The 18,040-nt window shown below is 39.6% G+C and overlaps 1 protein-coding gene across 1 annotated transcript; it reads left to right on the forward strand.

Annotated features, from left to right (window-relative positions):
* Positions 1-9,526: 9,526 nt before the first annotated feature.
* On the forward strand, positions 9,527-10,453 carry LOC100773156 (olfactory receptor 1509). The gene has a single exon (XM_027386503.1). It carries the CDS (start codon positions 9,527-9,529, stop codon positions 10,451-10,453), a length of 927 nt encoding a protein of 308 aa, XP_027242304.1.
* Positions 10,454-18,040: the final 7,587 nt, after the last annotated feature.

Here is an 18,040-nt window from a genome sequence, read left to right on the forward strand (position 1 = left end):
CCCATCTACTTTCTGACTGGATCTAAGGTCCACTCTAAAAGATGGAATGTATATTTAGAACAGTTACTGGAGCTAAGAACCTGTGACTAGACAGATCATAGGGCTTAGGCAAGAGCCTACTTCAGTCAAGTTACTCTGCTAATGGTATATCGTATTAAACCAACTCCTAACAACTGGCAGTTATACCCATAGGCTTAGGCACCTTTTGGCCTTCATCACAGAAGCTTCTTTTTGCAGTAGATAACTATTAATGCAGAGATGCACAACTGGTCAAGCTGTGGAGAATAAGTAACTGTAGGATGTTCAGCCCTATTTGGGACATTGATGTCACACATCTTCCTTTTAAGGTTCAGGGATAATCGCAGAAGAGAAGCAGAAAGGTTTTCAGAGCCCAAAGTGGTGCATACAAGGAATCAGTGTTTTGCAGACACAGTAGGGAAGCTTCACGTATGAACTTACAGTGGTTATGACCACATGCATAACCTTGTACAAACTCATGCTGGTCCAAATCACAACATAAAGAAGAGAGCCAGGCATGAAATCACACTCCTAGATAATGAGTTAGATGCCAGAGAGGGAGTGTTAGTTTACTTTACAGGCGTGGCCCCTCAGAGGTCCAACACACATCACTGGATGGCCATATACTCCAAAATATATAGACAGTAATTATCACACTCAATGAGTTAAAAAAAAGAACCCAAAGTTGGGTGTTTATCAAATGGAGAGTGGATTGAGAGGAGATGTGGAAGTAGGGTGAATGTGGTCAAATGTATGAAAATTCTCAAAGAATTAATGAAAACAACTAAAAGTAGATCAGAGAAAAAAAAAACAAAAAAAAAAACCTGCCCAAGCTTTTAGTTGGATGATTCATATCATTCACAGGTTACTAACCTTACTGTTATAAATTGCAATGCAATGTTTTTTTTCTATATAATGGAGTCATAAAGTCAAACCTAAGTTTTGAACAGTTTCAACATCTCAAAAAGGAACACTTGCTGTCTAGCAGTCTACTTCATTTCTCTATCCTTCAGTCCCTGGAAACCGGTTATTCATCTACTTTCAACGTTTACAGATTTGCTTATTCTGGAGTATTTGTAGACATGGAATTCTACAAAATGTCTTCCAGTTAGAGGGCACTATTCCACTTGCACATGGCCTTCACATCCCTGGTGTGCAGTGCAGTGTTTCCATGTCCACACAAGCTGGTGTCATGGAAACGGCAAAAGCTTTGGAACTCTTCCTTACTTAGAGGCAAGTGGGTTTATTGTCCATTTATTAAATTGCTGAATGAGTGAGACTAATAACAGGAAATGTATTGAGTCCTGAAACTTTTAATAATGCCCCTGGGTATTCACTGATGGCAAGTTCAACTAGAGCCATTCAACAATCACTTCAAGATTGTGTGTTTAATGGATAAAAACCCCGAGTTTGCAAGCCTGAGATATACCCAGTGCAGGATTTTGTGCTCTGTGATTTCGTATCCTAGGTGTCTAAAGTGTAGAACAGAATCATTAGTGGAAGAATGGAATAGATGGTTTCTGTTGTGAGCTTGGAGGAATTTATTTTAAACAGGTAAGATGGGTAGATCTGCTTTTTAAAATGTATCTATTTTTATTTTATGTCCATTGGTGTTTCCCCATGGGTGTTGGGTCCCCTGGAACTGAAATTACAGACAGTTTTGAGCTACTATGTGGGTGCTAGTAATTGAACCAGGGTCCTCTGGAAGAGCAGTCAGTGCTCTTAACCACTGAGCCATCTCTTCGACCCAAGATGGGTAGATCTTATGTGTAAAGATGCATTAATTACTTACTGCTTTGTGTCTTACAGAGAATTTAACAGAGTCACTGGATTGATTGATTACACGTCTTTCTATCATTTTCCTATCTCATCTTTATAAAGAGTTTGTTGTTGTTTATTTAAAAGGGATGTTGATCAGAGCTGAAAGGAGATCATCTTCCAGGGACTGTTCTCTCTAGAGGTGAACAGAGTGGCAGTCTTCCTATTCTTCACTACATTACCGTCTTTAAGGCCATTACAAGCATTGCAAGAAAGTTCTCCAGAGAGGCAGAAACAGACAGACAGACAGACAGTCACACACTCATAGGGCGTGGGGGGGGGGCGCACAGAGACACAGAGAGACAGAGAATAAACTGGAGGTGGGATCTTTCCTTCTGCTGGGAAACTCAGTCTTGTAGGGCTTTCTAGTGAGTGGCTAAGGCCTGTCCACATTGTTAAGGATCATCTGCTTTTTCCAATATCTACCGATTTCAGTTTTAATCATGTATTATATTACCATCACAGCAGTTGCTACGACACTAGCCAGACATCTGGGTTCCACATCATAGCCAAATTGATGCATAATGCTAACTGTCACAGTAATGAAAGTGTTAATTTTACCTACTTTCTTCATGAGAATAAAGTGAGGTGACTTGCCCAAGTGTATTCTTTAAAAATATCAATTCACAAAAAGGTCTTCACTTGATGTTTATGAAGTCATGTGGGCAACAAAAGAACCTAAGATTAACTAGACTTGATTTGACATAGATCCATAACAGCTCACATTTTCCTAGAACACAAATTTAAACCTAATGTTAGTATCAGGTTATATCTCCTCAAGTATGCCATATATTTATGTTACGTGGGATAAATAAATTTCTTGTATTCAAAATGTACAGAATGAATGTCTTCCCTTTGAGTGACAAATCTGAGAAGGTATTAATATAAGTTCTAGTGGTGGTTATGCTTAGTGTCTGCTTGAAGTGATACCAGAAAAGTGAGGCTTAATTCTTCTTTTCTTGGCCAGAAAGGAGGAAAAACTGATTTGAAAGGATGTCAGAATTTTCAGAGAAAGGAAAATCTTTAGAAATAGCCCAAAGGAGCAATATTACAATGATATAATTATTCACACAGAAGACCAGTTGCCTAAATCAGATGAAAAAGGTGAATGAGAGAAAATATTACCACTGTAAGAATCAGACAGATCATCTCTGGACAGCTGGAGAACATTGAAAGGTGTCAGCACTCTCCATTGACACTCCTTCCTATCCTTTACTGGGTCTGCACCTGGCTACACTATGACACGGCACTGAACAAGATTCTTTTCCAGGTATTTATCTGATGAATTGTATTTGTGGTTTAGAAGCTTAACAGGAGTACTATTAACTTAGATTGATTTTTAATCCATCTTCTATACTCAGAATTGGTCATATTGATTTTAATCCGTCTTCTATATTCAGAATTGGTCATATTTTTTAATGTGCTTCTTTCTGTAAAGGTGCCAATCTACAAGTGAGCTTGCATGCATGTACCCCGCTAGCATACACATGCATGTACATATAGACACACACACACACACACACACACACACACACACACACACTTCCCCTATATACATGAATACATACACACACACACACACACACACTTCCCCTATATACATGAATACATACACACACACACACACACACACACTCACTCCTCACTTCCCCTATATACATGAATGCATTCACACACACACACACACACACACACACACACACACACACACACACACACACTACCACCACCACCACCACCACCACCATCCAAGACGCCTCAATATATTTGAAGCTATGATTTGTTGCCTTTTCTATTCCACTGTAGCATGTTTTTCTTTCTTTTTCTGATTACTGAAAGAATCACTAGACTGTGGGGTTTGGGGTAGGGAGGGATCAACACTCTCCCTTCCCTCTGCTTCCTCGTGTTTGAATCTCCAGTACAATTCCTAATGATTGCTGAGCTTGACAAAATCTTCCAAAGAAGAAAGCTCCTTACTGCCATGTGGTTACCTAGTCTTTGCTTGTTTGTCTGATCTCTAGAGGAAAATGATCCTCTGTGCTCTGAAAGCCAGATCAAAGACCAGCTTTGGGATGTTCCAGAGAAGATGTGAAGGACTAGCTGAGGCGTGGTGGCTTACTTAGGCTGCCTGGGCTTCCCTATTAGGGTTGTGCTCTGTCTGGGGCTCATCACGACTGCACCCGTGCATGTGGGATGTGAAACGGAGGCTTTTCTCTGTGTGCAGAGTGCAAGGCATTCCTGTGTTTCTTTGAGTGCACTTTTCTTCCTCAGAGGCTTTGTTTTCTGTGTTGTTTGGCCACCAGGCAGATGATCTCATTTATATGGTAAAGAGTTGAGTCTTAAAAACATCATGTATCCTATTTGAAAGACAAAACAAAAGGAAGAAAAGAAAAGAAAAAAGGAAAGAAACTAAGCACAATCTGGTAAAAGATCCAAGAATTAATTTAACTTAGTTGTCTGTAGCAAATCGCCAAACAGAGGAGACCTATTGTGGGTGATGGGATGGAGTTCTAATCCTGACATGATGAAACCAGGCCTAAAACCTATTGCACTTCATTTTTACTTGGAATGTGAAGTTGTCAAAAGTTTAAAGTGTCTCTGTGAGTACCTCTTTTTACTCCCCCCCTTCTATTGGTGTAGGACACTTTCTCATACTGGATTCATTCAAGCAAGGTCTTGGCAAGCCAGCATTTTATAGATACACCTGAAGCTAAAATGGTAGGCTACTGTGACGTGATGGACACTGATACTTCCCTTTGCCAAAGGAGCCCCTTTTAAGTGTGTCTTCACTGAGGTTTGGCCCTGCAGTGCTCAAATAGAGACCATGTAGAAACATACAGCAGAGGACAGACGAATACAGTTTGGGCATTTCTGATACGACGACATACAGCAGTAGGTTTAAACTGGGGAGTCTGGAAGCAAAAGGCTTTAATCTCTGGCAATGCAGTAACCTTACAGAGGAGTAATCAGCAAAAGGGCAAGTCACTACTGCCTGTGATGGGGAACTGCTGAGGAATTCTAAAACTCTAGGAAAAGCTAAATGAGAGAGCTGGCAGCTGGCTTTTATTGCCTTACTGTGCACACCTTGGCACATTTCTCGTGCCCAGTGGGGTTCTGGTTCTTTGGTTCTCCTGCCCCATTACAGAATATACATCTATTGCTACATAGGCTATCTTGTCTCTCCGAAGTTTGGTCTTTTCACTGTTTTTTATTTGTAGTATTACTTATTTTTTTTCAACTAAGACGTATTTAGTGAGTTCCTTTTTTTGTGGCAGGTGCTTTGTTACATGGATAGGAAAATAAAATGTTTCCCTTTCTTCCAGGGAACATGCTTGGGGCCTATTGTTCCTTAAAGGCCACTGCGTGTTTACTTGCTTCCTTTTCGTTTAGTGTGTTTTAAGCAGCATGGCACTGTGTTTTAGCATGCAGGCTTTGGGAAGTTTGATTCCTCTTCCTCAGCTTCCAAAGTGCTAAGATTATGGGTGTGTGCTTCACCCAGACAATAATTTTCTTTATTTTAAAAGGCTTATTACTAAGTCAATAAAACAGCAATTCTTTCCTTCCATCTTCCCTCTTCCTCCTTCTACTTTTTCCGCTGAGTATAACACATAGGGCCTTGTGTATGCTAAATGAAAACTTGACCACAGAGCTATGCTGCAGCCCCAAACAGGTTTTTTTTTTTTCCCCAAGAAATTATTTTTTTATTAGTTCAAATTAGAAACAAGCCTGCGTCACATGTCAATCCCTTCTTCCTCTCTCTCCCCTCCCCTCCCCCCAGACCCCCTACCTTATCCCTTATCTGCTCCCCAGGGAGGGAAAGACCCTCCACGGGGGCTCCCCAAAGTCTGTCATATCCTGGGCAGGTCCTAGGCCCTCCCCCATGTGTCCAGGCAGAGAGAGCATCCCCCCATGTGGATGGGCTCCCAAAGTCCCTTCTTACACCAGGGATAAATACTGATCCACTACCAGGAGCCCCATAGAGTGCTGAGGCCTCCTCATTGACATCCATGTTGAGGGGTCTGGATCAGTCCCGTGCTGGCCTCCCAGACATCAGTCTGGGGTCCATGCGCTTCCCCTTGTTCAGGTCAGCTGAAACAGGCTTTTAAAAAAACTTTCTTTTTATTTATTCTTTGTATCTTTCACATCATACATCTTGATGCCATTCATTCCCTTGTCCCTTTGTATCTGCCCTCTGCCATTGCAGCCTCCTCTCCCAAATAAAATAAATACAATTTAAGAGGAAAAAACTAAGAAAAATCAACCTTGTCATGAGAGCTATAGTGTCACACAGTGAGTCACACAGTAAACCTTTTTTTGTCCATGAATCTTTACTTGCAAGCGTTCATTCCAAAGAGCCATGGGTTTGGTTCAAGGCCTCTGGTTTCTGCCACACTATCAATGCTGGGCCCTCACTGGGACTTCTCTTGGTTATCCTGCTGTTGCCCTGTGTTATGGGGACCTGCAGCTTTGGGTCTGTAAGGACCGGTCCCTTCATGTGCTCCAGCAGATCACAGATGGGGTGGATGTTGGGGGTGGGCCAACTCATGACCCTGGTTCTGGGCCTAGGTAGTTGCAGGCTTGGTCAGTCTGCCAGTTCTCCCCTGTCTTCATCACCAGGGTGAGCTCTCCGGCATTGCCCTGGCTAGTTTACCCCTCGTAGCAATGAGAAAGGGATGAGGTTGGTTTTCCTGCTTTCACATCCTCAGGGACGGCACTCCCACGTCTGGACCATCAGGGATAGCTCTACTGCATTGCCCAGGCAAGTTGCAAATGCCTTCTCCTAAGTGCTGCAGCTGGTGAGGGGCAGCGACAACTAAGTTCTGATCTGTAGCCATGCTGAGAACCACTGCCTTAGGTTACTACACATAAATCCACTTCATTAATGGTTCCACAGTATTCCATATTGTGCCTGTACCAAAAATTATTTATTCATAAGGATCAGTAGTTACGAGCACTGGCTACTCTTCCAGAGGACCTGGGTTCAATTCCTAGTACCCACATGGTAGCTCATAATTGTAACTTCAGTTCCAGGAGATCTGACATTCTTTTCTAGTCACCACCAACACCAGGCACATACATGTTGCACAGACATACATTCAGGCAAAACATGTATATCCCTAAAATAATAAGATAAAACTTAAGAAACTTATTTCTGTATTGATAAGTACTGCTTGTTTCCAATACCCTGTTTTACTAAAAAGTATTCATTTTAACAAATTAATTTTACATCTTGGCCACAATTTCCCCTCCCCTCTCTCCTCTCATTCCCCACCACTCTGTTCCCACCCCCCAATTCACTCCTCCTCTGTTTCTATTCAGGAAAGGGCAGGTCTCCCATGGATATCAACAAAACATGGCATACCAAGCTGCAGTAAGACTAAACACCTCCCCATGTATTAAGGGTGGGCAAGGCAATCCAGTAGGAGGAATAGGGTCCCAAAAGCCAGTAAAAGAATCAGAGATGGTCCTTGTTCCTGATATTAGGAGTCCCACAAGAGGGCCAAGCTACACAACTGTAAAATATATGCAGAGTACTTAGGTCAATCCTTTGCAGGCTCCCTGGTTGTTGGTTCAGTCTCTGTGATCCCCTATGAGTCCAGGTTAGTTGATTCTGTGCGTTTTCTTGTGATGCCCTTGATTCCTCTGGCTCCTACAAAAAGTATTTCAGTTGAGTTCTATGAAATAAGGCCTCAAAAAAAAAAGAAATGAAATATTGAAAATGGTATTCCTTGGTCTAGATGTATAGACATTAAAATTCTCATTGGCACTGCCAATTTATCTCCCACAAAAAATTTTTAAGAATACTGACTTTCAGTAACACTATGCAGAGAATGATCAGTTTTCATGCATTTGTCAATGTGGCAAAAGAAATGTATTTGGTTTTAGTCTCTAATGTCCACTGAAGTTGAACAACTCTCACTTAGACATCTCATTTGTGATTCCTTTCCTGTGCTCTTTGTGTTTATATTCTTTGCTCATTTTCAATTTGAACATTTGTCTTTAACTATCAAATTTTAAGGGTTTTTTTTTGAATAAGAGAATATTCTCCTTTTCTGTCATATGTTCTGTCATCCCCTCCCCCGACTTCTCTTTGTCTTGATAACTTATATAGCACTATCATCTAACAAGATGTTGAGAATATACTATTAAATGTCACCCTTATGTGCTGTTTCCACAGTTGTCATGTTGGTAATCTTGTCACTATTATTCCTAATGGCTGGGTACAAGTCTAGTCACGTTTCACTACGTTCATTCAGAATTCCCCCACCCCAATCCCATGACTGTTAGGTTGCTTCAAATAGTGTTAGGTTTAATACCCCCCCCCCACCTTTAGCTTGTTCTGTAGTTTGGACACTGTAATTGATTACCTTACTGTAAGTGAAATAATTGGATCAAAGCTTTATTCTTTTGTGATTTGTACTGATTATCTTTTAGTTGCCTAACCAGCATGAACAATTAGGTGCAACGTGATAGTATTTGTACATCATATTTCCTGGCAGAAAAGTTGTATTGCAGAATTTAAAGAAACATAATTTGTGGCTTATTAGTTTTATTGTGAAGGAATGATTGGATTAACAATGTCTAAGAAGGTAATTTAGTATAAATAAAATGGTTTTGGAAACATACAATGTACAAGGCACCTGAAAAGTGTTGCAAGAGATAAATCATGTGGTTATTACTCTTTGAAAGATTAAAATTTTTGTACAATTAAAATCTAATTATGTTATTTCCCCCTTCCTTTTACTCCTTCCAATCCCTTCCACATATCTTCCCTTTCTCCCTCTCAAATTCATGGCCTCTTTTTCTTTAATTATTAATACACACATATATATAATATATATGTATATATAATATATACAAATATATACATGCATAAATATGTAAATGCAACCTGCCCAGTCCATTGAATGTTTTGTGTTACTTGTGTATATATCATTTCAGGGCTGATCACTTGGTACTGGATAACCAAATAGGGGTCTTAGCCCTGGGAAGACTATCACTTCCACTCTCAGTATTCCTGTAGTTCTTTGTTTAGGGCTTGGCCCCGTGAGAGTCCTCACTTCCATGTTAGTGTGTCTATTGGTATTGTACTTGTTCAGGTCTTTTTTAGACAGCCATATTGAAGGACCATGGGTGAAGCTTCCTTGTCATTTCTAGGAGACACTATCTCACAGCAGGTTTTCCAGGTCCTCTGGCTCTTACAATCTTTCTGTTACTTCTGTACTTTTAAAGAAAAGTTTAGTTAATGAGAATAAAAACTAAATTTCATGCTTTTTTATAGTTGAGTATAATAAAATAATTATAAAAGAGAAACTGGTTTTTATTGAATCAGGACAGCTTTCCTAAAGTCAGTGCTTTGGGATAATGAAAAATCAAGTAAAAGATACACAATATTTTAATGGCTGTAAAAGGACATTGGGTAAAAAAAAAAGACTGCCAATGTTTTGAAGGTCACTTACCTTAATAGCAAAAGTCAAATAATGAGTTGTTTTAGTTGGAGTTTTATGATTTTAGAATTCTAGTCTGGTTATTCTGAAATGTAAATACAGGGTAAGGATTTTGGATAATTTACATATTCATGCTAAGTCTCATAGGAAAACATTCATTTCAACCTCTTCATCCCTTTTATTACTCAGGATAATTTAAAATTTATGCCCCATACTCCCAGATCCTCTGGAACACTCATTAGATGGGAGCTCTAAACCAAACGAGAGTGACTGAGTTTGTCTTCCTGGGCCTCACTGACAACTGGGTGTTGGAGATTCTGTTTTTCATACCATTTACAGTCACCTATGTGCTAACTCTTTTGGGGAACATACTCATTGTTGTTACCATAGTCTTTAGTCCACGTCTCCACACTCCCATGTACTTCTTTCTGAGCAATCTGTCCTTCATTGATATATGCCACTCATCTGTCACGGTGCCCAAGATGCTGGAGGGTTTGCTTTTGGAGAGGAAGACCATCTCCTTTGACAACTGCATTGCACAGCTCTTCTTCCTTCATCTTTTTGCTTGTGCTGAGATCTTTCTGCTGACAATTATGGCTTATGACCGTTACGTAGCTATCTGCATTCCTTTGCACTACCCCAGTGTGATGAACATGAGGGTCTGTGTGCAGCTCGTCTTTGCACTATGGGTGGGGGGCACTGTTCATTCACTTGTGCAGACCTTCTTGACTATTCGTCTACCCTACTGTGGCCCAAACATTATTGACAGCTACTTCTGTGATGTACCTCCTGTCATCAAGCTGGCCTGCACAGATACTTACCTTACAGGGATTCTGATCGTGTCCAATAGTGGAACCATCTCCCTCACCTGTTTTCTAGCCTTGGTCACTTCCTACACAGTGATCCTGTTTTCTCTTCGAAAACAGTCAGCAGAAGGTCGTCGGAAAGCCCTGTCCACCTGCTCCTCCCACTTCATGGTGGTTGCCCTGTTCTTTGGGCCATGTATCTTCATCTACACTCGGCCAGACACCAGCTTCTCCATTGATAAGGTGGTCTCTGTCTTCTACACAGTGGTCACCCCTTTGTTAAATCCTCTCATTTACACCTTGAGGAATGAGGAGGTGAAAAATGCCATGAAGCAACTCAGGCAGAGACAAATTTGCTCATGAAGTCATGTTGTGATGACAACAACTGTTATGGCTGTATCCTTAAAGTGGAAATAACAAGTGACTCTTAGGCACCGAGCCATCTCTGGAGCCTTGAAAATTTCTCCTCCTCCTCCTCCTCCTCCTCCTCCTCCTCCTCCTCCTCCTCCTCCTCCTCCTCCTCCTCCTCCTCCCCTCCTCCTCCTCTTCGTCCTTCTTCTTCTTCAGACAGGGGCTCTCTGTAACAGCCTTAGCTGTCCGGAAACTAGCTCCGTAGACCAGACTGCCTCTAACTCACAGAGAGCTACCTGCCTCTGTCTCCCAAGTGCTGGGATTAAAGGTGTGTGCCACCACTGACCTGCTCTATTTTCTTAATAAAATATTCAGATAAAAAGAATTTTGACAAAATTGATTCTAACTTTTTATTTTTGTGGTTGACCCTTTCACACTGGAATCTTGTCTACCTCAAAGTCTCAAAGATTTTTGCCTGTTTTATTTGAACAAATTTTATAGTTTTATTTTTAAATTCTAGGGGTATGATCTCTTTGGGGTTTAGTTTTTAGATGGAATAAGTTTGAGATTCATTTTATTCACCCATTGCCTTGATTTGGCACAGTTTGAGATGACTGTTACTATTAAATTACTTCTACTGAAAATGACTTGATCTTTCAAGTGTGGATTTATTTGTAATTCCTTACTCTGCCACATTGACTTACATGTCTATACTTATATACGAGCACACTGTTTTGGATATTTCAGTTTTATAGGGGGCTTGAAGAGATGTTATGTGAGTCATCTCTCATTGGTCTTTCTCAAAATTGTTATGTATTTTCATGTGCATTTTGGGAAGTCTGTCTACAGAGGATAATGCTGGAATCTAGACTGGGATCACATCATCTCCAGAGGCAACTTGGGAGAGAGTGAAACTGAACAATACTCAATCTCAATCCATTAATTTGAATGAGCCTATTATTTACTTATATTTTATTTTATATATTATTTTATGTATTATTTGTGTCTTTCACATCATGCATCTCTATCTCATTCATTTCCCAGTCCCTTCATATCCAACCCCTGCCCTTGCAACCTGCCCCAATAAAATAAAATTTAAAAGCAAAAAGAGAGAACGAACAAATCAATTTGTTTTCTTTATTAATATTATCATTTAAATTTGTGATAAAACACAGTTCATTAAATTTATCTCCAAATATCTTGTTCCTTGAAAAATATACACAGTGGATTTTATTCAGTTATAAGGAAGAATGAAATTATAGCAGTTGCAGGAGCATGGATGGAGCTGGAGATGACTACATTAACTGACACAAGCCAGAATTGGGTATGGTGTTGTATGCCCGTAACCTCAGCATTTGGCATAGGGAGGCAGGAGTATCAGGAGTTCAAGGCCAGCCAAGGAAATACTGTGAGTTTGCAGTCAAATGCTCTACCACTGAGCTATACCGCCAATACTGTGAGTTTGAAGTCAGCTTGGATTTCATGAGGCTTTGTCTCAAAACAAAAACAAAACCCATCAACCAACAAAACAACAACAGCAACAAAAAACAAGACAGACTTGAAATAACAGTCATATATTTTTACTTATACATGACTCCTGTAGGTTAAAAAAACAGTACAAATAAGACATGACAACAGGATAAGGACCACATTGTAGGAAGCATCTAAAAGAATGGAGTGATGGGAACAAGCAAGACAATAAATAAGAAGAGACATCTCTATTTATCAGGAATGAGAAGGGGGAATAAGAAAGGGCAATTCTGGAAGTAAAATACAATGACACAAATTTATGAAAATCATTTTGCACAATAAAGTTATAAAAAATAAAATCAAATATTCTCTTAACTTGTCTACCATCACTTTATTTTATAGACAATTTTCAAGCCTTTAGGGGGCTATAGTTTCTTTAAAAGTAGTGTTTGCACACCAGACAGGCAGAGAACTAGGTAGGTTCAGTCCAGAAAGCTGATGCCTCAGCAGCACCAAGTCAGTGATGAAAAGCCAGGAACATCCCTGGAAAGTCAGTGGTACTGAGTTTGAGTTTTCCCTAGAGGGCCAAAGACAATGAAGTCTGATGTTGGCATCAGTAGATGCCCAGGCTCTGAGAAGCAGCAAAAGCAGACAGGAGCTAGTGTTTTGTTTTCCTCATTGCTATTGTTAATTTCATTTTAATATGCAGAAATAACATTGCATAGGTTATCTTTATGCCACCGACATTGCTGAATTCAATCACAAGTTCCTCTAGACAAATTCTCTTTCCCTCCTCTTCCCTGTCCACCTCCTTCTTCCTTTCCTTTCTCTGTACGTCTATTCCTCTTTTGACAGAGATTGAATGCAAGGCCTTACAGATGTTGGCAAGTGCTCCACCATTGAGCTGCTGCGCTTTAGACTTTCTGTAGAGCTTTCAGTTTTCTACCTTGGTAGCAGCAACATGATGAATGTTTTGCTTCTTTTTGGTCTGTGTCATGTTTGTTTTTTTTTCTGCCTTACTGTGCAGACGAGTTTCTATAAGACAGTATAGCACAGGGGTTTTGTAGTATAGGCAGATTTGCTTGCAACTGAGGAGGTTCAGTGGTTCCTAAAGTATAGAGTTGGGGCCAGAGAAATGGCAACTGTTTCCTTGCTATGCAGAGTGTTTAATTTCATGAGGATTTGTCATCAATTATTAGGATTATTTTCAGAGTGACTAGAGGAGTCCTATTCAGAAAAACACTTTTCTATCCCTACATTTCCTCTAACAGTTTTAGAGTTTCAGGTCTTACACTAAGTGGTTTGATCCATTTGTAATTGATTTTGTTTGTATTTGGGGAGATATAGTTATCTAATTTCATTCTTCTACATATGGATATGCAGTTATTAGTATCATTTATTGAAGAGACTATCTTCCCTTCAATGTATATTTCTGGATTCTTCATTAAAAAAATCAGGTGTCTATTGACCTGATTTCTATTTGGGTCCTCTGTTCTGCTCCATCCATCTGCATGTCTAGTTATTTGCTTATACCAATCTGCTTTTGTTATTCATGGCTCTGTAATAAACTTGAATGCAGATATATGACACTGCCAGTATTATTCCTTTTATTCATGCTTGCTTTGGCTTTTTGGTGTAGTTTTTACTTCCACATGAATTTTAAGATTATATTTTCTATTTCTTTTTTCCTTTTTAATTTAGTTTTTATTCATAGTCATAAACATGACTGTGCAGTCTAGCTAGACTTGGAGGGGAATTAGGAAAGTATGGAACCCAAAGAACTTCAATGAGAGCAGAGATTACAGGGTATTGTGAGCAGATGGGGTGGAGGTGCTCTCCTGAGCTACAGATGGAATGGTGCAATTATAATTAGAGTTGTCCATAGTTGGAAATGTTGATGTTGCTTGTTTTGCTATTCCTGGACCCTGAACGCCCCATGGCTTCCACAATGCTCATGCGTTCCTTCACCTTCCCAAAGACCACATGTTTGTCAGCCACTCAGTCTCAGCAGTGCAGATAAAAAACTGGGAACCATTTGTATTAGGTCCAGTATTTGCCATGGACAACATGCCAGGACCTGTATGCTTCAGGATGAAGTTCTCATACTCAAATTTCTTCCTGTTGATGGACTGGTTGCCAGTGCATTTATGGCCTGTGAAATCACCATCCTGGCACATGAATCCTGGAATAATTCTGGGAAAGGAAGAACCCTTATATCCAAATCCTTTCTTTCCAGTGCTCAGAGAATGAACGTTTTATGATGTCTTTGGAACTTTGTCTGCAAAGAGCTCAAAGGAGACATGACCCAAGAACTTAAATTGGCTGGGATATCAAAGAACATGGTGGGGTTGACCATGGCTGCAGCAAGTGGTGACAGGGGACAGTAGCATCTGTAAACCTATATTTTCTATAGGCATTGAGATTTTGTTAAGGAGTTTACTGAGTCTGTAGACTGCTTTTGGTAAAATAGCAATTTTACATTATTAATTTCTTCAGTCCATAAACATGAGAGTGGTCTCTTTACCTTCTAGCATGCTCTTCAATTTATTTCTTGTGTTTTAACATTTTCATTGTAGAAATGTTTCATTTCCTTGATTTAGGTTTATTCTAATGCAATTGTGTATGGATTATTTTTCTTTTCTTTCCAATCATATTTGTGATTGAGTTTACTGATTTTTGCATCTTAATTTTGTATCTTGTTACTTTTCTGGAAGTTTTAATCAGTTACAAAAATTTTCTGGTAATAAAGATAATTTGCCTTCTTTTTCTACTTGTGTCTCTTTTCTTTCTTTTTCTTGTCTTATTATTTTAATTAAGACTTAACTGAACACTATGTTGAAGAGAAGTAGAGAGGATAGGCAATCTTGTCTTGTTCCTGCTTTTTGTGTATTTGGTATAATGTTGGCTATAGGTTTATTGTGTAAAACATTTATTATGTTAAGGTATATCCTTTCTATTTCTGCCTCTTCAGGTATTTTTTTTTTTATCATGAAGGGGTTCTGGGTTTTGTCAGAAGCCTTTTCTGCACCTACTGGTCATTGTCTTAGTTAATGTTCTATTTCTGTGAAGAAACGCTATGACCATGGCAACTTTTACAAAGGAAAACATTTAATTGGAACTTGCTTACACTTTCAGAGGTTTAGTCCATTATCAACATGGTAGGAAGCATGGCAGCATTCAGACAGATGTAGTGCTGGAGAGGAGCTGAGAGCTCTACATCAGGATTGGCAGGCAGCGGAAGAGAGAGCCACTGGGCCTGGCTTGAGCATCTGAAATCTCAAAGTCCATCCCCTAGTGACACACTATCTTCAACAAGGCCAGACCTACTCCATCAAGGTCACACCTCTTAATCACTCCATGATGACTTATTATTCAAACATAAGAGCCTATGGGGGCCATTCTTATTCAAACCACCACATTCCATTCCATGGTCCCTAAAGGCTTGTAGCCATATCATAATGCAAAAATGCATTCAGCCCAACTTCAAAAGTCCCCACAGTCTATAACACTATAAGAGTCTTAATCCTGCTTGAAAGTCCAAAGTTCAAAGTCTCTAATATTCATGGCAATCTCTTAACTGTAACCTCCTTTAAAATCAAAATTATAAAGCTCATCATGTGCTTCTAACATACAATAACACACAACATACATTACTGTTCCAAAGGGAGGAAAGGGAAATGCTGGACCAAAGCAAGGCTTACAACTAATAGGGCAAATTCTAAATTCTGCATCTCCATGTCTGATGTCAAAGTGCTCTTCAGATCTCTAATTCAGCTTTGTTGACTGCAGCATACTTCTCTCTCTTGGGCTGGTTCCATACTTGGTCTGCAGCTTTCTTTGGCCATATACCACAGCTTTGCCATTTCCAACATCTTGGGGGAATCCAATACAATCCAGGCTTCACTTTCACAGATTCACACAATAGCCTTTCTTGGCCTCCATGAAGGGACACCCCTGACAAATTCATGGTCCCAGGAGCTCTCTTTAGCTTGGGGAGTGGTGGGATTTCACAACCTCTTTCTTGTATCCTTGACTCTAAAGACAGAAGCACATGGCCGAAGGTGCCAAGTTTTGCTGCTTGCTGGGGCTGGTACGTGGCCCTCTCATTCAAATACATTTTTAGCATCTATCTGTTCTCAATTATTTCCTCCACTGCTTAAGCTTTTCTTTAATTCCTTTTCACAAGTTGGAAGCTTATCTGAGTGGGGTCTTGTCCTGAGGCCATTACTCCTTTTATTCTATTAAGCTTCAGGTTTAAACTTTTTGTCACCTTGAGCCCTGGACTTAGCTTCATTACACTTCCTGGTGTTTCTTTCTCTTCAAACTGTAGTTTTTGTGTTTTTCCTTGCTCAGTTTTCTCCTTGTTATTATAGATCTGTGTAAGAGTGGCCACTAATAACCAAGTAACATAGTCAATACTAGATTGTCTTGAAATCTCTTCTGCCAATGTTATTAATCCAAAACTCTTCAATTTAGCCTCAGAAAGATTGTTTTCCTAGACAAGGGCAGAAAGCATCCACATTCTTCATCAAAATTTCACAAGCATGGTATCTAGACCACTTATTAATATTCTTCTCCTCTGAAACCTCTTGAGCTGGACTGTCATAATATATATTGTTCTCAGCACCACTGTCTTCCATGCTCCTACTAGTATGGCCCATTAAGCCCCACCTAAATCATCCAACTTCTTTCCTAATCCAAAGTCCCAAAGTCTATATTCCACCAAGATGCATGGTCAGGCCTGTCGTAGCAATAACTCACTCCTTGGTACTTCTGGTACAAACTTCTGTCTTAGTCAATCTTCTATAGCTGGATCCACAGGCATCAGGAAGAAAGAAAGCTACTGGGCCTGGAATGGCTTTTGAAACCTCAAAGCCCACCCCTAGTAACACACTTCCTCTAAGACCACACCTACTCCAACAAGGCCACACCTCCTAATCCTTTCCAAGTAGTGACACTCCCTGATGACTAAGCATTCAAACATATGAGCTTATGGGGGGCATTCATATTCAAACCATCAAATGTTTAAAAGCTTTTCTATACCCAGTGTTCTATTCATTTCTCTTTTAACCTATAATCTAATATTCTCCTCCCTTAATGTGTCTTCTTCTTCAAATGTCAACTTGTACTTCAAACACACAAAAGATTTGAAACTAAAGAGTCACATATGAAAGAGAATATGAGACATTTGTCTTATGAGGCTTGAGTGACTCACTTGGTATAGTTGTGCCCCACCCATTTACAAAGAAAATTCATTATTATTTCACTTTTTTTACAGTTGAGTAATATTACGCTATCCATTTATCTATCACCTATCTATCTATCTACCTATCTATATCTAGTTTTCTTATCAACTCAGTTGTTGAACATCTATTTTGATTCCATTTTCTAGCTATTTTGAGTTGAGCCTTGATAAGCTGGATACACAAGTGTATCTTTAGTACACTATGAAGTCCTTTGGGTATATGCCCAAGAGTTGTACAGAAGAGTCATATGTAAATCCCATTTCTAGTTATTTTAGAAAGATTTATTTATTTTTACACAATATGAATGTATATATGCCACAAGTGCCTGGTGCTTGTGGAGACCAGAATAGGTTGTTGGGTCCTTTTGAACTGGAGTTACAGATAGTTGTGAGCCACAATGTAGGGGGTGGTAACTGAATCCAGGTCTTCCACAAGAGTAATAAGTGCTCTTGACTGGGAGAAGAAAGAAGAAGACCTCAGATGGTGATGCAACCAGGTAAGATACCAGGAGGATCAACACTGTCTGCTATGAAGATGAAAAGATCACCAACCTGGGGTGAAAATTGAATCTAGAAAGGAAAAGGAACCTGAGCTTTTAGAAAACATGCTGTCCTGTTAACATCTGGGGTGGTATGCATTGAATGTTTGGACCACAGAACTGCAAAGCAATGCTTAAGGTGTTTAAAGCACTAGGTTGTAGTCATTGATTATAGTACCAGTACAAATTCTAGTGCTGGTACTTAACATAAGAACACAAACAGTATTTTGGGTAACTTTCCAGTAACATTTTAAAATTTGTTTGGGAAAAGTCAATCAATAAAAGTAGTTAAGAGGGGAGCTTAGATTTGCACAAGACTGAACTAGACTCCTTAATATGGATGAC

Source organism: Cricetulus griseus (genome assembly GCF_003668045.3).
Source record: "Cricetulus griseus strain 17A/GY chromosome 1 unlocalized genomic scaffold, alternate assembly CriGri-PICRH-1.0 chr1_1, whole genome shotgun sequence".
NCBI lineage: Eukaryota > Metazoa > Chordata > Mammalia > Rodentia > Cricetidae > Cricetulus > Cricetulus griseus.

Bases quoted from the DNA above. Each gene is read 5' to 3' on its own strand.
- LOC100773156 (XM_027386503.1), top strand. From the start codon at position 9,527: ATGGGAGCTCTAAACCAAACGAGAGTGACTGAGTTTGTCTTCCTGGGC.